Source organism: Heloderma suspectum, chromosome 2 (assembly GCF_057233095.1).
Source record: "Heloderma suspectum isolate Gila_16-S chromosome 2, 16-S_ref, whole genome shotgun sequence".
Classification (NCBI taxonomy): domain Eukaryota; kingdom Metazoa; phylum Chordata; class Lepidosauria; order Squamata; family Helodermatidae; genus Heloderma; species Heloderma suspectum.
Window position 1 is genome coordinate 404,067,319 of NC_139459.1, and position 21,041 is coordinate 404,088,359.

General features: G+C 50.9%; 1 protein-coding gene across 1 annotated transcript; it reads left to right on the plus strand.

The window, feature by feature from the left end:
* The first annotated feature begins 4,981 nt into the window (after positions 1-4,981).
* On the plus strand, positions 4,982-10,498 carry LOC146356705 (vomeronasal type-2 receptor 26-like). The gene is made up of 2 exons (XM_084830269.1): positions 4,982-5,195; positions 9,597-10,498. Exons 1-2 carry the CDS (start codon positions 4,982-4,984, stop codon positions 10,496-10,498), a joined length of 1,116 nt encoding a protein of 371 aa, XP_084686395.1.
* The last annotated feature ends 10,543 nt before the right edge of the window (positions 10,499-21,041 follow it).

Below are 21,041 nucleotides of genomic sequence, written 5' to 3' on the forward strand. Positions count from 1 at the left end.
CTTTGTGACCCCATGGAGCATAGCACGCCAGGCCTTCCTGTCCTGCGCTCTCTCCCGGAGCGTGCTCAAATTCATATTCATTGCATCGGTGATGCTACCTAGCCATCTCATCCTCTGCCTTCCCCTTCTCCTTTTGCCTTCAGTCTTTCCCAGAATCAGGGTCTTTTCCAGGGAGTTTTCTCTTCACATTAGGTGGCCAAAATATTTGAGCTTCAGCTTCAGTCTCTGTCCTTCCAATGAGCACTCAGGGTTGATTTCCTTTAGGACTTCCAACCCTACTATTCTATGATTCTATTATTCTATTATTCTATGATGATGAACTGAAATTTGCTTGTGAAGCAAAAGAAACCACCCATCTCTGCCTTTCTTTCCCAGGTCACCTCGGCTTTTGATTCTCATATTCTGAGCAATAAAATGCAGTTGCCTTTCTTCTACCGGACAGTCCCTGAAGAAGGAACCCAGTACCCGGGGATTGCCAAACTGCTCCTGCATTTCAGATGGACTTGGGTTGGTCTCATTGCTCTAGACAACGACAATGGAGAGCGATGCATGAGGGCCTTGGCGCTTGAGCTCAACAGGAACGGTGTTTGTGTTGCTTTCTCACAAACCGTCTCAGACATGAATAGGAAAGAAGCTCTTAATCCTTCACCCCACAGTTGGAGTCTAGTCAATGTCTTAATTTATTGTGCACAGACAAGATACTTCTTAACTGGAATATCAATGATTCAATTCACTGTTGAAATGCTGATGAAACCTACTGTAGGGAAAGTCTGGATCACAACAGTTTTGTGGGACGCCACCTTGGAGGTGATGTATGATCCTCTGACTTTCCAACACATCCATGGCATATTTTCCTTCTCTCTCCAGAAAAAGAAAAGGACAAAATCTGATGGCTTTTCACTCTTTTTCTTTACTATCAAGCCATTTGGGGAGAAAGCATTTAATTGCTCACACTCAAAGCATGCATTGTCTGTGAAAGGCTGGACAAGATGCAGGGAGAACGAGAAACAGGAGGCCCTGCCCCAAGAGGACGTGGAGAGAATCCTGTCTCTTGACAGCCACATCATTTACAACACCGTCCGAGCTGTGGCCCATGCCTTGGATGCCACTTCTTCATCCAGATCCGAGAGGAGGGTGGTGGAGGGTGGAGGCAGGCTGGATGTTCAAAGGTTGCAACCATGGCAGGTATTCCCTTTCCCATCACAGAAATCCCTGCTGAATGTGACAATCAGTAGTACAATTCCAGCACGATGGCCTTGGATTTAGAAGCTGAGAATATGAGAAAATGAGGTGAAATGCTGGATATTTATTGATCAAAGCTTCTGAGCACTCGGCCCATCTGGTTGTTGCTCCATCACTGGTGCAAGTCCTCTGTCTCTGCAGTGGCTCATTTCCTCTGTTTCCCCACTGGAGTCAGCTATCTTGCCACCTCTAGTGCCTTCCCACTTGGCTGCTCCTTTGACATTTCCCTGGATCTACTGGGGCACCTCCCTCCCCCAAGCTCCTTCTTTTGTCTGTGGGAGTGTCAAGGTGTACGTTTTTGGTTTTTCTGGAGACTTTTGCTCTTGTGCCAAGCTGTACGTTCCCCCATCATTTTGGATTAAACTTATTTTTTCCAGCATATCCAAAAGTGTCTCTTGCATCAAGTTTTATATTGATAGTAAGATCCCTATACTTATACCTGGCAAATATTTCCAAAACCATAATGCTTTGTTTCGCAAATTCCTTTGGGGTTCCTCTCCACCAAGAATATCTTTAAAAAGGATGCAACTTCCAATTAATGAAGGGGGGTTCGGTTTTCCAGATCTAGCTATGTACCATTGAGCCTATTTGCTGGCCTTCACTAAATTTTGGTCTTTTCCACTCAGATTAGATTTTCCACCTTCGTCAGTGTTGGAATATTCTTGTCTGGAGCCTCTCTTTAAATGGACGGCATTAGGTTCTCGGCATGTCAAGGTAGACAGAGCTCTTCCCACAATTTTGGCAGGTAGAGAAGTTTGGCGTCTAGTGTTACGTCAGTTACAGTTTGATCCATTTTAAGGATCGGCAAGAAAATATTTTTTATGGCAGACATGAGCAAATAAAATGATCTTTACCCTGGATCAATTAGTGGGGGTTGATGATGATTTTTTGTGATTTTCAACTTTGCGAGATCAGTTCGATTTGCCTGCTACAGCAGAATGGCGGTACCTGCAATTGAAACATTTGTTGGTATCTAGATTCAGTCCTGCTGCTTTTATTGCTTCAGAGTCTCCTTCACTATTAGAAATACTTATTGAAGCTGATCAGATATATCAAGCTATGATTAGGGATGGCCGTGAATTTCTCCAAGAATCTTGGGGAGGCCGAATGCCAACACATTCGGCCCCCCGAAATTGTTGGTGAAATTCTCCACCACCACCCCGCCACCCCCCGGGATGGGACTTACCTCCCTCGAATGTCCCTCTCGGCGGCGGGTTCCGGCGGCGTTTCGGCGGGGGTGGGGGCGGCAGCCGGTCTTCCGACCAGCTGCTGCCGCCGCCATTACAAGGTGAATGAAAAAAAAAACACACACCCGTGATAGGCTACATAACGATTAACGTAGCCTATCACAGCTAGATTTCCAAAGTCAGCCGTGATAGGCTACGTTAATCGTTACGTAGCCTATCACGGGTGACTTTGGGAAAAAAAAAGCGCATACGCAACGCTATTTGCGTTGCCCTTATTTTCGCTGTAGTCTATGTAAATCTTTACTTTTGTATTTCGTGGCCGGGGAGACGGGGCGCTTCTCCCAGGCCTGAATTTCGGCCAGGCGAAGCGGGGCGCCTCCCCCCCCGGCCTGAACTTTGGGGGGAGAACCGAAGCGCCTCCCCCCCACCGCGAAGCAAGCTGCGGGACCAGGTAAGTGACTTTCGTACCTCACTAGCTATGATTCATGTTTACAAACATTTATTATCAATTAATAAACATGATACAAGCAGTTTACAGCAGGAATGGAAAAGGGAATTGGAACGTCCCAGTTTGTTTAATCAATGGACCGCCATCTTGGCATCTGTATAGGATATTTCAATGGATCTTTGGTTAGCCCTTATTCAGCAAAAACGTTTGTTTTCAGCCTATGGATGCCACAACATCTTTTTAATAAAGGGTTGTCAAATTTGGCTAATTGTTGGAGGTGTAATGCAGTCAATGCTTCTCTTATTCATATGTTTGGGAAATGCCCAACGGTTGCCTCCTTTTGGGAGGAAGTTATTATACGGATAAATTTTGTATTGGAAAGGTCTTTAATATTTACTGATCTATGCTCTTTTAAATTACTTACCTGCTTCTTGGCATGCAACACATGGTCAGTGTAAATGGATTTTTCATGCCCTTTTGGTTGCTAAAAGACTGATATTACGATATTGGAAGGATAAAAGTTCACCGCCGATAGCACAATGGACTGAAGACTTAATAAGACTAGCAACATTTGAAAGAGTGGTATACAGGCATAACTTGCAGATGGACTTATATGTGGATATTTGGTCCGCATTTACTGAAGTTTATGTGTAACCTATTTTTTTCCTTCCTTCCTTCCTTCCTTCCTTCCTTTCTTTCTTTCTTTCTTTCTTTCTTTCTGGAATACTGTAATATTTGAAATTGCGGATTTTAGAACATTTTTTATTTTTATTTTGTTCTCTTTTTTGCTTTGTTTCTTGTTTCCTTATTCTTGGTGTTTCCTCTGCCATTCTAGCTTCACTCTTTCCTGAGAAGTTCCCAGTTCCACAATAATTCAATGGATGGAGTGTATTGGGATGAGAACGGAGACCTGGCAGCCAACTTTGACATCGTGAACTGGGTGGTGTTCCCCAATAAGTCTGTCAGTAGCCTAAAATTTGGGAGCATAGAAAGACAGGGATCCCTGGGCCTCAAGCTCACCATTGACCAGGATGCCCTTGTGTGGCCCAAATGGCTCAACAAGGTGAGGAATATAATTCCTTTCATTTCACTGTATTTCTTTACCCTCTCTTAACCGCTAATAAATGTGACAGGTTCCGGCTCAGCCTTCTCTAACCTGGTGCCCCCAGATACTTTGGAGCCAGCTCCATGGTTTTGTGGGCCCTTGGGCAAGACACCTTCCTCCATGGGCCTCCTCCCTCCTCAAGTCTACCTTCTCACTGCCATTGTCACCAGCTGTTCTGTCTCTTCCTCCTCTTTCTCATCATGGCTACCATCGACTTCCTTGACGGGCAGAGAGGCAGGGAGCAAGAAAGCATCTCCTGCTCCTCCTCCTCACCACCACCATTGTCTGGGCCAGGACAAGAGCTGAACAGGCAGGTTGCAATGGCGCAGAGGAGGAGCAGATCCAGGGGGTTCTTGTCAGGGGGCCCTGCTGGGATGTGGACCCTCGGCAGGCACCCAGTCATGCCTACCCTTGATGCCGGCCCTGACTGCAACTTCCATTCTTCCCGGCCAGCACGGCCATTGGATTGCTGCCCAACACATCTGGAGGGAAGCAGGCTGGGGGAGGATGCTCCGAGGGGCGGGTGCCTTGGCCTTCCTGGCAGGGCCAAGCAGCAGCAGTTCTTCCAGGTCGCAGAGAGAGGGGAGCCTTTTCCCAGCCCCGCTCCTCAGCTGGGTGCCAGAAGGATGGCCTTCAAACACAGGCTGCAGGTGGCTTGGCGCTTAAAGGATGCATCCGTTTGCACGGCTCCATCAGTGTGCCCTATGGCACTGTGAAGAAAGAGAGGTACGGCTGAGGGAAAAGTTCCGCTCTTATGTTTTATTTCAACCAGTCCCAATGGGCTAACAGTAAGAGAAAAAAACGTGTGGCTTTCATGAGGTGTGCTGGCAGGTTGCAGGTAACTGTGACCACTGGGAGTGTTGGCTACTCCAGGGCTGTACCAGGAGCTGAGGAGAGTCTGTCGGGGGAGTCTGACAGGAGGGTTTGCCTAGGAAGAGCCCTCGGGAGGCGTCCTCTGGAGAGGCAGGGAGCCTGAGGAAGGCCTCAGCCAGGAGGAAGATGACAGCACGTGAGGCAGGGGCTGGAGAAGGTCTGCAAGTGAGGAGAGGAAGACTCCTGGGGCAGCCTTTGCAGGAAGGAGCGGAGCCCTGGGGGTCAGCAGGGGTGGCGGTCTGCAGACAGAGCAGACTGAAGACTTCAGGGGAAGCCTGGAGAAGGTTCCAGGTGGAAGCCAAACCCGGCCAGAAGGAAGACCGCTTTGCAGGCCCTCATGGTTAGGCCTGTGGGTGGAGCTTGATAGAGGAAAGTCCTTCAGTTTAGTTAGCGTGGTCAAAGTGACTGTATAGAAATGTGTCTTGAAAATAGGGAAAGCATTCTTAAAATAATAAGCTGCCTTGTTTACTTTCCCGGTACCTCTGTATCCGTTTGTCTCATGCCTAATGACCAGCTACCATAGGGGGAAAGGCATATTTTAAATAAACGGGGTGCCATTTAATGGTGGCAGTGGAAGTGAAGGGAGGGATTCCCCAGTGGTGAGGGGCGATCCTCCACTTTTGGTAATACGGGGGGGGTCTGCCCTAGGGTTGAGGGCCCCGCCCCAAGAACAGGCTGCACATGGCACTGGATGGACTACAAGGGGAGAGGTCCCTCAAAACTGTGCACAAGGGAAACTAGAGAGGAGGGGGAGGAGAAGCCCAAGGGGAGGAAGCTGGGAAGCCACATGCAGCATTTTTGGTGGCACGTGTTGGTGGCATGTGCACAAGCTTAGTTGCAGGCTTGGTGTTGCTTCCTAGAGGCCCTGTTGGGTCCTTTCAACTCTGTCTCTCATTGCTGTTGCCAAATTGGCCCTTCCACGTTTTCCTTGATGATCCTTGTTTTTCTGCTTAGCCCCTGCCTCATTCCAGATGTGTGGAAAGCTGCCGCCCTGGATTCCTCAAGGTGGTTCAGGAAGGAAAGCCGTTTTGCTGCTATGACTGTGCTCCCTGCGCAGAAGGGACCATCTCCACTCAGGAAGGTGGGTGACGCCGGAGGAGAAGGCAGCCCATGGGGAGGAGGGCAAAGATCCGCTCAGATATGTTCTCTGCAGGTTTTCTTAAAGGCATTTCTAAACATTGATCCGTTTAGGAGACATAAGAAGAGCCGTGCTGGATCAGACCAAGGGTCCATCTGGTCCAGCATTCTGTCCACACAGTGGATGGCCAGCTGCCCACGGGAAGCCCACAAGCCGGACATGAGTGCAACAGTACCCTCCCCCCTACCACAAAGTTCCCCAGTAACTGGTGTACAGAGGCCGACTGCCTGGGATGGTGGAGATAGTATAAGGCCATCAGGACTAGTAGCCACTGATAGCCTTATCCACGATAAATTTGTCTACCCCCCTTTAAAGCCACCCGAAGGGGTGGCCACTGGTAGCACCACTTCCTTTTATCTCTCCTGAATCTCCAACATTCAGCTTCATGGGATGACCTCAGCTGAGCATTAGCTGAACACAGAAGGAGGCACAACATGAACAGTGCTGAATGTGGAGGATGGGAGGTGTAGTCAACCTCTCCCACATCAGAACTCCCCAGAGAGATAGCCAGCACAGTAAGATGCTTGCAGCAGCCAAGTTCTGTTCTCGGTGTCTCCTCCCCTGTCTCAATCAAGCTGGAGTCTATCCGGTGTCTAAGCTGTGGGAGCGTGGGGGGGGGGAGGGAAGCCCTTTCCCCAAAACGGCTCTCACCTTCCAAGGCAGTCACCAGGATCCTAGTCATTGAAGGCTGTTGACCTGTAATTTCCCTAACGAAGGAGGAGATCCTTGGCAACCTTCTGAGGACTAAAAGGCATTCTCGAGGAATACTGCTAGATCCTCTGGCTTGTCCGATCCTCTATCCTACAACAATATGATTGGGTTAAAGCAAGGGTGGGGAACTAAATCCTGTTGGGGGAGGAGGCTGGGCAGCCTCCTACCCAGCCCTCCATGAGCTGAATAACATCTTGAGAGGTCTAGACCCCTTACATCACTTTGGTCCCAGCTGAGGTGCCAGGTGAATGATCCACAAAGTGCATCAGCTGGGACTAGGGATGTCAGAGAATGCCGCCACGGATCTCGGTGAGGCCGAATGCCAGTGCATTCAGCCCCCCGAAATCCATGGTGGAACGAAGCCCCCATCCCCCCAACCCACGAAAGGCACGCGAAACGGAGCACTTACCTGCTGCCGTCTGCGCTGACTTGCAAATGGTGGCCGCCCTGCGGCCGCCATTCGCTTCCTCATCATAGCCGTGATAGGCTACGTAAATATTACATAGCCTATCACGGCCTCCGCAGGGACGCCTTTTGCGTCCCTGCGGAGGCCGTGATAGGCTACGTAAGTATTTATGTAGCCTATCATGGCGAGCCCCCCCCCCCAAAAAAAAGTGTACGCAAATGGCGGCGGCTACGGCTAGGGATGTATGAAAGCCACTTACCGTTTCACGGATCTGCTTCGCGGTGGGGGGGAGGCGCTCCGTCCCTCCCCCCGGAATCCTGCCCGGCCGGCTCTGCTCCGCGGGGATTCCGCAGAGCCACTGGCCAGCTCCGCCCGCAGCCGGACATCCGGCCGCTGGGCAGCAGGGACACAAAAGGCGGCGGCTGTAGCCGCTGCCGTTTGCATCCCTGTACTTAACCATGATAGGCTACATAAATATTTACATAGCCTATCACGGCAAAGTAAAAAAAAACGCGTATGCAAATGGCAGCAGCTACGGTGGCCGCCATTTGCGTTTGCTATTTTTAGCCGTTCTAGCCTACGTAAATATTTACGTAGGCTAGAATGGCTAAAAACAGCGAACGCAAATGGCAGCCGCCATAGCCGCCATTTGCGTACGCTGCGCCCAGCCAGGAGGCCAGCCGCCACCGCCGCCGCCACCGCCGCCACCCCCGCCCCCGCACCTTCCACTGCACCCACCGCTGCCACACCGGCCGCCCCCGCCGCTTCCCCCACCCCGCTGCACCTTCCGCTGCCGCACCTTCCGCCCCCGCCACCGCCCCTGCTGCGGCCGCCCCTGCCGCTGGCATACGTGCCGCCGTCCCCCCCACCACACCCAGTGCCCCTGCCGCTGCACCTGCCGCCACCGCACCTGCCACCGCCACACCTTCCGCTGCCCCTGCTGCCACCGCCACTGCCGCTGCCCCTTCCGCCGCCACGACTGCGCCGCCGCCGCACCTTCCGCTGCTGCGCCGCCGCGCCACCGCTGCCGAAGCCGCCGCTGAAGCTGCCGCATCCGCCGCATCGGCCGCACATAAGTGCTGTCCCAGGGGGTTCCATGGGGCGGGCGGGGGGGCAGGAGGCTGTTCCACCACAGGTTTCGGGGGGCCGAATGCCAGTGCATTCGGCCTCACTGGAATCCGTGGCAGAATTCTCCACCATCCCTAGCTACGGCGGCCGCCATTTGCGTTCCCTATTTTTAGCCGTTTTAGCCTATGTAAATATTTACGTAGGCTATTACGGTGAAAAAAAGGGGAATGCAAATAGCGTAGTGGGTGCTATTTGCGTTCCTTTTTTTCCGCCATAATAGCCTACGTAAATATTTACGTAGGCTAAAATGGGGGGGAGGGAAGAACACAAATGGCACCCACTACGCTATTTGCGTTCCCCTTTTTTTCCCACTGTAATAGCCTACATAAATATTTACGTAGGCTAAAACGGCTAAAAATAGGGAACACAAATGGCAGCCGCCGTAGCCTCCGCCATTTGCGTACGCTGGTGTTTTTTTTTTTTGGCTTGCCGTGATAGGCTACGTAAATACTTAATACATAAATCACAGCAGCCCGTCCGTGGCTGGAACTCCGGCTGCGGACAGCCCCGGCCGGCAGCTCCGTGGAGCCGCCGCGGAGCGGAGCCGGCCAGGGAGGATTCCGGGGAGAGGGACGGAGCGCCTCCCCCTCACTGCGAATCACATCTGCGAAAAGGTGTGACTTTCGTACATCCCTAGCTGGGACCCAGCTTTGCCGCACAATGTGCTTCCCCCATTCGGAGAAAGCATGTGCTCAACAAAACCACCCCGACTGAGCGGGTGGTTGGAGACACTTCACCTGTGCACTGTCCTCCCCATTGGAGAAGGAGAAACAAGGGCGAAGCTGCCCCAGCCGAGTCAGCAACGGGAGGAGTGCTCTAGCCACCTGTTTGGCTCTTGGGTGAGCCCCTCGTGCTTGGCGTGTTGCGGCCGATCCAAGGGGGACAATGTACGGCAAGCAAAACACACTCAGCTGGCTCTGGGAGGAGCCGGCTGAGTCCCCCACGGAGTCTCCCAGATCGGAGATAATGCTGGGGGTTGTTCTTGGGGCTGGAGCTTGGAGACCCAACACTGCTCCCTGGGGGAATTCATGAAGGTTTCAAGGGCAAGAGGGAGAACCTTGTGCTTTGTGTGTTGCAGCCGATCCAAGGGGGACAATGTACAGCAAGCAAAATATACTCAGCAAGTAGGCCCGTGGGCCGGAGGTTCCTCATCCTTGGGTTAAAGTCATGTTTAAACACAAGAGACATCAAATGTGGCTTGTTGACATCGGAGAATGTTGAGTCCTGGCAGACCTGACCATGCCCAGCATGAAATGAGTGTGTACTGCCCATGACCCCACAAAAATATCTTTGATGTAATGTCAAAAAACAGAGATTACTAAGAATACAAGGTAGAAGTTTCTCTTGTTTTCTTCCAGATGCAGATCATTGCACCAAGTGTCCGGATGATCAGCATCCAAACAAGGACCGGGATCAATGCATCCCCAAGGTTATAACCTTCCTGTCCTATGAAGAACAATTGGGGATCATCCTGACTTCCTTTGCCCTATTCTTGTCCTTAATCACAGGCTTTGTACTAGGAATCTTCACAAAATACCTGGACACTCCGGTAGTCAAAGCCAACAACCGGGACCTCTCCTACATTCTCCTCATCTCCCTCCTGCTTTCTTTCCTGTCCTCCTTCCTGTTTATTGGCCAGCCAAAGAAAGCAACCTGCCTCCTCCGACAAATGGCCTTCAACGTCATCTTCTCAGTTGCCGTCTCTTCTCTGTTGGCCAAAACGATCACTGTGGTGCTGGCCTTCCTAGCCACAAAGCCAGGGAACAGGGTGAGGGGATGGTTGGGGAAGAGTTTGGCCAACTCCATTATCCTTTCCTCTTCCAGTGTCCAAGTTGTCATCTGCACCATCTGGCTGGGCATCTCTCCCCCATTCCCTGATTCTGACAAGTACTCACAGCCAGGACAGATCGTCCTGCAATGCAACGAAGGGTCTGTCTCCATGTTCTATGCTGCCCTTGGCTACATGGGCCTCCTGGCTGCCATCTGCTTCATGGTGGCTTTCCTAGCCAGGAAGCTTCCTGGTGCCTTCAATGAAGCCAAGCTGATCACCTTCAGCATGCTGGTCTTTGGCAGCATTTGGGTGTCCTTTGTGCCCACCTACCTGAGCACCAAGGGGAAATACATGGTGGCCGTGCAGGTCTTCTCCATCTTGGCCTCCAGTGCTGGGCTGCTGGGCTGCATCTTTCTTCCCAAGTGCTACATTATTGTACTGAGGCCAGATCTGAATACCAAGGAGCATCTTATGATGAAAACAGGATAAATTAGATTTTTATTGTTTCCAAACACCCCAATATTCTACTATTTTTCTGTGCTATATTCTGCACTTGGTAAAAGGGCCTTCATTCCAGCTTCAGAAAATTACCAGAGAAAACCTTTTTGCCATTTTAATGCTGCTAGCTATTTTGTTCTTTAACTGCTTTTCAACTCTTTTAACACCAGAGATTCTTCTCAGGGCTGGAGCTTGGAGACCCAACACTGCTCCCTGGGTTTCTTCATGAAACCTTCATGAAGGTTTCACAGGCAAGAAGACCTCGTGCTTTGTGTGTTGCAGCCGATCCAAGGGGGACAATGTACAGCAAGCAATTAGCGTTGCCCTTATTTTTGCCATAATCTATGTAAATCTTGACGTAGACTACCCGTGCCCAAATAAGGCATGCAAATGGCGGCGCCCATGGGCGCCGCCATTTGCGTACGCACTTTTTTTTTTTTTCAAAGTCAGCCGTGATAGGCTATGTAAAGATTTACGTAGCCTATCACAGCTGACTTTGAAAATCTAGCTGTGATAGGCTACGTAAATCGTGTTTTTTTTACAATTTACTTTTTTATTTCACGGCCGGGGAGACGGGGCGCTCCCCCCTGCCCAGAATTTCGGCGGGGAGGGATGGGGCGCCTCCACCCCAGCCTGAATTTCGGCCAGGAGGGGTGGGGCGCCTCCCCCACCACCAAGAATTTCGGGGGGAGAAACGGAGCGCCTCCCCCCCACCGAAAACAGCTGCGGGACCAGGTAAGGGACTTTCGTCCATCCTTAACCACAGGCTTTGTGTTAGGAATCTTTGTAAAATACCTCAACACTCCAGTAGTCAAAACCAACAACCAAGACCTCTCCTACCTTCTCCTTGTCTCCCTCCTGCTTTCCTTCCTGTCGTCTTTCCTCTTCATTGGCCAGCCAAGGAAAGCGACCTACCTCCTCCGGCAAACGGCCTGCAGCATCATCTTCTCGGTTGCCGTCTCTTCTCTCTTTGCCAAAACAATCACTGTGGTGCTGGTCTTCCTGGCCACAAAGCCAGGGAACGGGGTGAGGGGATGGTTGGTGAAGAGTTTGGCCAACTCCATTGTCATTTCCTGTTCTGGTGTCCAAGTTGTCATTTGCACCATCTGGATGGGCCTCTCTCCCCCATACCCACATTCTGACATGCATTCCCAGCCCGGAGAGATCATCCTGCAATGCACTGAAGGGTCTGTCACCATGTTTTACTTTGCCCTTGGCTACATGGGCTTCCTGGCTGCCATCTGCTTCACGGTGGCTTTCCTAGCCCGGAAGCTGCCCGGGGCCTTCAATGAAGCCGAGCTGATCACCTTCCGCATGCTGGTCTTCTGCAGCGTGTGGGTGTCCTTTGTGCCCACCTACCTGAGCACCAAGGGGAAATACATGGTGGCCGTGCAGGTCTTCTCCATCTTGGCCTCCAGTGCTGGGTTGCTGGGCTGCATCTTTCTCCCCAAGTGCTACATGATTGTACTGAGGCCTGATCTGAATACAAAGGAGCATCTCATGATTGAAACAAAAGCACAATTCTGATCCATATTGTTTCCAAACACCCTCATATTCCATTATTTCTTATGTGGTATTCTGAGCTAGGCAAAAGAGGCTTTATTTCAATTTCAGAGATGCACCAGAGAAATTGTTTTTGACATTTTAATCCTACTAGCTATGGTGTTTTGTTTGTTTGTTTCAACTGTTATATTCTGGCTTTTAATGCTCTCTGGTTTGAAGTGTGTTGAGATTTTACCATCTCAAAATACCTTGCTATCCTTTTTCAGGTCTGAAAGTTGGTATAAAAAAGTGTCTATGAAAAAAATAAACTAATAAATAAATAAATCTTAGAAACTAGACCTGGCCCTCAAAGCAGAACTGTGTATATGACATAGGGCATCCCCCCTTTCTGGCTCCAGACACCAGCCCTGGAAGAGTCACCAGGTAGATGCTTTTCAGCAGCCTGTTCATGTTTACCTTCTTTTTTAAATTGGAAGAAGAATTCTCAGTCCAGTTTACTCCCAAAGTGACACCCTTTAGACATTCAGCAGCCAATCTTACTTTTGGTGAGCCAGCAGAGACAGGATTTTTGGCTTTTGTTTGTGTTTTTAAAAGAGAGCTTAAGATTGGGGTATATATGCCGCATCCCAACAGCCCAATACTTTGGACACTTGTTATTCAAAGAAACCTGTGACTTGGTTCACATAGCAGAAGTTCCTGGGGTGTTTGACCCAGGAATTTGGGGGATGAGCAGAGCACCCAAGCTGCACACGCATCATTCCTGCTTTTCATCAACTACCCAGGAATTCCCAGTTCCTGCGGTGTTTCGTGATGTGATGTACAAACCCGGAAACTCTGGGTTAAGCCATCAACAGACCATGCCCCCCCCCCCCGCACTGCTGGAGTTGGTTCTCCCGCCCTTCCACTTGCAGGCTGCTCCCTCTGGCCGCCTCCACCTAGAGACCATCCTGGGACGGGGCCACTTTGGGATGGATCCAGAGGCCTTTACAGCAACAAGGCTTGATTCTGACTAGGACCCTACAAGAGTCAGCAGCAGAAGGGGGGGCAGAAGCCCCCCTCCCTCCCTGCACTTGCTTGTGACTCTTCATTGGGGTGGGGGCAGTGGGTCATCCTCTCAGGGGGGCCTCATGGCTCTCCCAGGTCCAAATATTTCTTCAGGGACCCCAGGGTGCAAACACCAGAGTGTGCAGAAGACAGAGGTGAGGCAGCCCCTGCCCAGAGGGCACAAGAAAGAGAGGAGGCAGGTCTGGTAGATTTCAGGGGCCAGCAAAGGGCTCTCCCCTGCTCCGTTTTGGCTGGGCTCAGAGAAAGGCCCTTCAGCTCCCCAGCCCCACCTCAGGGAGCCTTGGCCAGGAGCTGGAGCTCTTCCTCTCTCCTCCTCTGCTTGCAACCCGGGGCTCTTCCAACAGTCCACACCAGGATCTCTTTCCATGGGCTGAGCCTGCCCCAGCAAGTCCCTCCGCATCCCCTTTGGGGTCAAGACTGGGTTGCACTGGGTGTCTCTCACCAGCTCCCCCCATTGTCTCCTGGCCACCCCCACTGTGTGCGTCCCACGGGTGGACTTGGTGGAGGAGCTGGAGTGGTGGCAGCAGATGGAGGGGAGGAAATGGGCTTCCCTGCCCCCATCCGCCTCTGTCAGGGGCTGCTGCTCCAGCTGGGGGCTGGGCTTGGAGGAGGGTGGGGTGGGGAGAGGAGTCACAGACCTCCAGGGCACAAACACAACCCCTATGGAAGAGCTGCTAATTTGACCAGAAGCTCCACTACAAATGACGGAGTGGGCTGGGGGTCTCTCTCTCTCTCTCTCCCTCCCTCCCTCCCTCTGGGTTTGAAGGGGGCTGAGTGAGTTCCGGGATTCCCATCTCCTTCTTGATTGGGAGGCAAGCCTTCCTCCTCCTCCTCCTCTTCCTCAGAAGCCTTCCCCAACCTGGTGTTCTCAAGATGTGTGGGACCTCCACTCCAATCATTCCAAAGGCTGTGCTGGCCGGGGATGATAGGAGTTGTAGTCCAACACAACTGGAAGGCGTCCAGTTGGGGAAGGCTACAATAGGACTCAGGACACTGCCTTGCACAGAGCAAGACCCCTGGCCCATCTAGCCCAGTATGGCCTGCATTGACTGGCCGCCGTTCTCCAGGGTCTCAGGCAGAGCAAAAGAGAGTGTGTGAGGTGCTTCCCAAATTCCCAGTGTGATGAACGAATTTGCCCTTTCCTATGCTAGTGCATCTCTGGTCTGTTGGAATGGCTTTTGGGGGGTCAAGTGTAAAGCCTCAAGATGGCCTTTGAAATGCAAACCCTGGATTCAGGATCATTCTTTCCTTTAGATCCACACTTTGCCTGAGCAAATGGATTTTCCCTGTCCTTCCGCTGCTGTTGTTTTGCTAATTATTCTGCTGTTAAATCCCTGTGTATGAAGGGATCTTACCATTTGCTTAATCTGGCTGTATCCTCTGAAACCTAGTAAATAGTCAGGTTTAGAAAGGCTGAACGTTTGTATGGATGGAATGTTTCACTTGCGGCCTTCAGCATGCAAGGCAAGGGCTCTACCACTGGGCTACAGCCCCTCCCCTAAAAGTAAATGGTCAATGTTTAAACGCCTTTCATCTAAATCTTGAGCTACTTGAGCAACAAGCAACGGCAGTTTTAATAAGCAGTCCATCCACTTGGAGTGGGATCGGTATGAATGCTTTAGTGATGCTGTTCAGAACTCCTAGCAAGAGAGATGCAGCAGCCCTGGGTGAATGCAGACAGCTGACACCGGTGGGTATCTCTCAGCCTTTTAGGAAGGTGCTGTTCTGTAGTGTCTTGCCAAGAGAAGGAGACTATCTGACTACTTTTTATCTCCTGATCAGAAATCCAGGAAAGGAGACCAAGGATAAAGATCGTCTCAGCACTGGGCAGGATGGTTCCCATCCCACTGACCCCTCACCCAGCCACCCTAAAACGAGCTAAGAGAAAAAGGAAAAGCTGACAGGTCTTAGGAGTGGGAGCTCCAGGCTGCAATCCTCTTTCCAGTCTTCAGGTTTTCCAACCAAACAGTTTTGTGCATCTTCCAAGGAAGAAGTGATGGATGCAGCTTCATTGGTGCTTATACCAAAGATCAAGACATTTTGACATTTTGAGGCCTCCAAAAGAGGACATACTTATCTCCTCTGATCCTTGTGGACCATTGTTCTGAAAACGTCAGGCATCCCTAAGCAAGAAGCCAGCAAAGGGGCAGGTGGGTGGATCTGTCCACTCTTCTCCCTCCCCCACTAGACCTAACCTTCCCTGCAGCCCCCTCCTTCTCTCTGTGGAGGCAGAGTATCCAGCAAAGAGATGCAGAGAGGGGAGATGCTTCCTCTGTTGAACTCCTGCCTGCCGTGCCTCTCTTGAGGGCAACAAAAGCCCTGCTGCCACTGAGGAAGGGAAATAGTGGATATTCTTGTGGACCTTTTTGACATGATCCACCTGGGGCTCTCACTTCCCTTTTCCACCCACCCTCCTGGACCCCTCTGGACCCCTTCCTCTCCAGATAGACTGCCTCTTTGGGGTTAAGATGGTCTCATCCTCAGACTTCTTTGGTACCCCACTGGGATCTGAGGGACATAAGGAGGGTCTCTCTCCAAGCCCCCTCCCCTCCTCCCTCTGCCCATCTCCTTTCCTCACCTGGGGGCTCCTTCCTTCCTCCAATCCCAGGGACCAAGGACGGCCCCGTCAGCAGCACCAGCTTCACTGGGGGAACCAAAACTGCCCGCATGACTGCCCCAGAAATGGGGGGGGATCTGCTTCCACTCCAAGGAGGGAAACTTTTGGGTCTGTTAAGAGGGGCTGAGAGTAGAGGGAGCAATATTTCCCTTACGTTTTGGAGTCAGGAGTACCCAGGGGAAACAGAAGCAACAGTGAGAATTCGTCGCTCAACAGCATAATCAGTCTCCAGGCAGAAGCACCTCTGGCTTGTCCCTTTCAAAAAGAGTTTTTGCAGAAAAAGGCAGAGGAAGCTCGGGGGGGGGACAAAGGGGGGCTCCTTGCAAGTTTCAGAGAGGAAGCTCTGTGCTCGGGGCAAAGGAGGTTGTCACCCCTTTACTCTTATCCTTCGTGGAATAGCAGCCCTCAGAGGCTCAGCCTTGTGACCTGAGACTGGGGGCAGTGGGGGTGGTCAGGGGCGAGGACAGGAAGCCCCTCCCTCCTTGCCAGGGTTCAGCCTCCCTCTACCGCTCGGGGTCACAGACTCACACGCCCCTCAGAAGTGTCCGCTCTTCTGTCCTTAGGAGGTTTCGCCTGCCTCTGTGGGAATAGCGCACGGTCTCTTTAAGGTCTCTGGAGACTGTGCTTCATATAGAAAAACATGGCCTCCACCTGGCGGCCCTCCTGGGACTCCTTTGGGCCTGATCCAGACTCTCACCTCAAGGTTCGACTGTGGCTACACAAGGATGCTCAGCGGGGGTCTGCTGCCGTGGGGTGGAGAAAGGGGAGAGAAAGAAGGATGAGCTGCAAACATCACGTACGCTCACCCGCACATGGAAGCAGGGCAAATGCTACCCAGAATCCCCTGGGGGATGGGCCTGACAGTCCCATGCAGCTGACTGGGCCACCTTTCTAGCCTCACCTGGGGTGCCTGGGGCAGGAGTGGAAGTTCCCCAGACAGCAGGATGGACCTTTCTTACACTATATCAAAGGGAGATCCCGGAGCCCTGCCAGAGCATTCGGCTTCCCTTTCTGTGGCACGATTAGGATTAGACGAGGAACCTGAAGCAGAATTGAAAACGCCCTTTCCAGCAGCATTCTATATTTTTCATTGAAACAGCGCCATGTAGTGGCCTTTTTAAAGTAGGGCTGTGCACAGACCCACCCCACCCCTGATTCATTTAGGAGGCTGATTCGGATCTTCTGAATCAGCCCTGACTTGCTATGGACGGATTCAGACCTGATCCGATTCACTTCAGATTCGGATCCGAATTGAGATTCGGATATCCGAATCATTCAGATTTTCCATTTTCCCATTGATTTGCATTGGAAAACAGGAATGACCATAACTTTCCCCATTTTTATGATAAATATAAGACATTTGGGGACCTGGCAGCCCCAATGGAGGTGACTGAACCTTCGAATTTCAGACAGTTTGCTCCAGTAGTTTTTGTGCTAGCCATGCATAAAGTTTCCTTTTCTTAGAAACTAAAACAAAAGGTAAAAAACTGTCAGCCACACAGGGGTTAGAGATCCAAAGCAGAAGGTGTTTAAGGTGGCAATTAGGAGGTCACTATCCCTAATCTCTGGTGAAGGTTTTCTTTGAAGTGCAAAAGTACTTTCCTTTTGTCTGTCCTGAATCTGCCACTGACCTGAGGCTCTCATTACGGGAAGAAAAGTTAAATATCTCTTTGGCTGCAAATTGCAGTACACATTACCTGGAAAAGTCACACCAGCTGAACTCAGCAGGGCTTAGTTATTAATTGCATTGCTGCACTTTCTCTACCCCATTTAATTTTATAAACCTCCCCCCTTATTTGCCTTTCTTCTAAATTAAATAGTCCAAACACTGAAGCCTTTTATAGAGGAGTTCATAGAATAGTAGGGTTGGAAGGGGCCTATAAGACCGTCGAGTTGTTCCAGCCCCCTGATCATTTTGGCAGCCCTGTTCCCCAGGAAGGGTAAGATGAAGCAAAAGAAGACGCATATAGCCTAGCCCGATTATATTGTTCTTTTGGTCCTTTGAGGTACACAAGGGAAAACAAGCGACAGGCAAAGTGTCTGGGAAAATCAGCAGAAGTGATGATGCCTCATCTTATGTGCATTATGTATTGCTTTGCCCCACTGTATAGATTGGCCTGTGTATTGGTGTACTGCTTTGGCCACACACTGTTTGCTTGTGCACAGTAATGTCTTTGGTGCACTCATACAGCACACACGTGCGCACACAAGACCAAAAGAAAAGCAGATACAGAAAGAAAAAACTGCCTACAAGCTAAGGGGTGAGGGGAAGGGAAAGAACACTGACACCTAACAGAAGAGAAAAGGGGGTTGTTGTTTTGTATTCTTTGGTTTTTTATAAGAATAGAGAGAGTTGAAAAATGGGGAGGATAGTGCGCCAAGGAACAAACAGTACGAAGCAAGGACACAAGCTCCTGGGTTAAAAGTTGAGCCCTATTAGCACCTGGAGATGTCACTTTCCAAGGCTCGCCCCCCCCCACTCCTCCCCCCCCCCTTCTCTCGCAAGTAGTTACATTTGCTCAGACAGGCTGTCTGGGCTTCAGAATTGTCCGAAACGATCCAAAGTGCTTTGGATCTCTCTGACCCGCTTCAGACCACTTAGGACTGCTCCCGACCTGCTTCGGATTTGGACTGAAGCAGTCCGAATCACCCCAATCCACTTCAGAATCCAGGATTTGGACCGAAGTGACACACAGCCCTATTTTAAAGATGGACTAACCGGGAAATACTACTAGATGTGCCCTGGAGGTTGTGTAAAGGACCCACAAACTTCTGTGAGTAGCCAATCATATGAGCATGATAAATGCCCCGTGTAGACATGGCCATCGCCTCTCATTTTCCAGCCTTTTTCTATGCCAATAGCCCCCAGGACCAAACATAACCTCTTTCTGGAGGTGCTTCTTTTTTAACGCAATTGCCCCCAGTGGAAGCATAACCCTGGAAGGTTTCCACTCCCCCCAGCCCTACCCTATAGCTGGTTGGTGGCTGTGTGGGAGCTCTGCTGGGCAATGGCCTCACCATGTGAGCAGCCCAAGACAGGAGAAGCGAAGTGGGACGGCGGGGGGAGGGGGAGAAAGAAGGGTGTTGGGGGGGTGTCATTGTTCTCCCATGGTCGGGCATTTGTTTATTGCTTGGAGAGCCTTCAGCTCCCAGGCACGCGCATGCGCGCACACAGACGATACCCCCAGGGTCCCTTCGCAGGGAGCTGTAACTCTCTCCATCGCCACCTTGCAGTTCTCCCGGGAATCTCTCCCAGGACAAACACCCTCAAAATGCACAACTTCCTCAAACGACTTGTTTTTCTCCAGCACCTGCACATGGAAACGAACACAAAGGAAGTTGCAGAAGTGATACCTCTTCGCCTTATAATTATCAAAATCATAGTGATCTATTCTTTTTTGTGCCAAACGTCAAGGGATTTTCGCCAGATCTCACTTTGGGTCCACTGACATGAACATCAGATTACACGGTAACGTGAGGCGACGTCTTGCATCCCGGCGCTAAAGGACTGGCGCATAAATGGCTGCCTCCTGTGCCACGGAGAGCCAGGGAGGAGGTTCAGGGCAGCCGAGGAGGACTGCGGGGGCATGAGGTTGACTCCCTGCCATCCCCTTCGGAGGGGAGCTTTGGCAGGCTGGGCTCCATTTGTACTGGGAAAGGCACCGAAGCCTCCGTCTGGCAAGGGGCCTTTGGCTTCTTCTCATTATTCTTCTAGTTAGCTGAGAGGGGCAGACGCGAGGAGGGAGGCTGTGCCAGGCGCACCCAGAATGAGCCTGCTGTTGCTGCTGCTGCTGCAGCTTCCCCAGGTGACCTGTGGGATGCGCAAGGCCAAATGCGCCTCCACTTCGGAAAGGGGAGGGATGGATGGACTGAATCATCACAGGCCAGGAGACCATCTCAGTAGTGGGGTCATCACTGCAACACAGGCTGCGCTTCGACCATACCGTTTCTACCAGCCTCCCTCTACCAGACTTCTTGCGTAAGACGGCATTCAGTGCACAACCTGCTGGTTCATTGTTTAAAGTGCAGTGAAATATTACAGGACAGTTTGATCTAGGAATATTAAGACCGTCTGCTCAGAGCACAGCCACTGTTCCAGCGGCTGAAACTGCCACTGCCCAGGCTCCTCTCGAACTACAAAGTATGTAGTGGGAGAATGTGGACTTTCTGCCATCCTGTTAATGTGCAGAAGAAATGCCCACTTCTCTTTTAAACTGTGTGAGGAGACACAGCTGTGGCTAAAGAGGCAGAGTTTTGGACTACAACTCCCAGCATTCCTCACCATGGTCTGTGCTGGCTGGAGCTGGCGGGTGTTGAAGTCCAGACCATCTGGAGGGCACCAAGTTGGGTAGGCTGCATTGGAAGACATGTCCTAATGGAACTGGCTGCCTCAGGAAGTGGAGGGCTCTCTCTCCCTGGAGGTGTTTGAGCAGAGGCTGGACGGCCACCTGTCAGGGATGCTGTGGTTGCTGTCCTACACTGCAGGTCCTGCATTGAGCAGGGGGTGGAGCTAGATGACTTCCGAGATCCCTGCCAAGTCTAAAATGCTACGATTCTTTTCCAAATGATCCCCAACATGGAATTTGTCTTCTGCGCAGTATTGGCACACTAGATTGACCTTTTTACTGAGCTCTGCACTGCCATCTCAGATCCCAACAGCACAGATGTAAAGTAAGGATTTTTTGCCCCTATGTGGATAACCGCACTACTTCCATGTCAGTTGCATTTGCCATTTAGATGCCCATTCTCCCAGTTACAAGAGATCCCTTTGGAGCTCCTCACAACCTTTTTTGTTTTCACCACCCTAAATAATTTGGTGCCATGAGGAAACTTGGCCAACTCACTGCTTACTCCTAATTCCAGATCACTGATGAACAGGTTAAAAAGCATCAGTCCTAATACAGATCCCTGTGGGACCCCACAATTTACTGTCCTCCATTGGGAGAATTTACCATTTATTCCTCCTCTCTTCTTTCTGTTCTTTAACCAGTTACTGATCCATAAGAGGACCTGTCCTCTTACTCCATGACTGTTCAGTTTGCTCAGGAGACTTTGGTGAGGGACTTTGTCAAGAAAGAGCCTTTTGGAAGTCCAACTAAACTATATCTATCAGATCACCCCTGTCCACACGTCTATTGACACTCTCAAAGAACTCTAAAAGTTTAATGAGACAACATAGGTTTGCAGAAGCCGTGTTGATTCTTTTTCCACTGGACTTGTCCTTCTATATGCTTGACAATTTTACCTTTAATAATATTTTCCACCAATTTACCCATTACAGACATTACGCTAACCAGCCTGTCATTTCCTGGATTCTCCTGGATTCCTTTTTAAAAATTGGCATTGCAT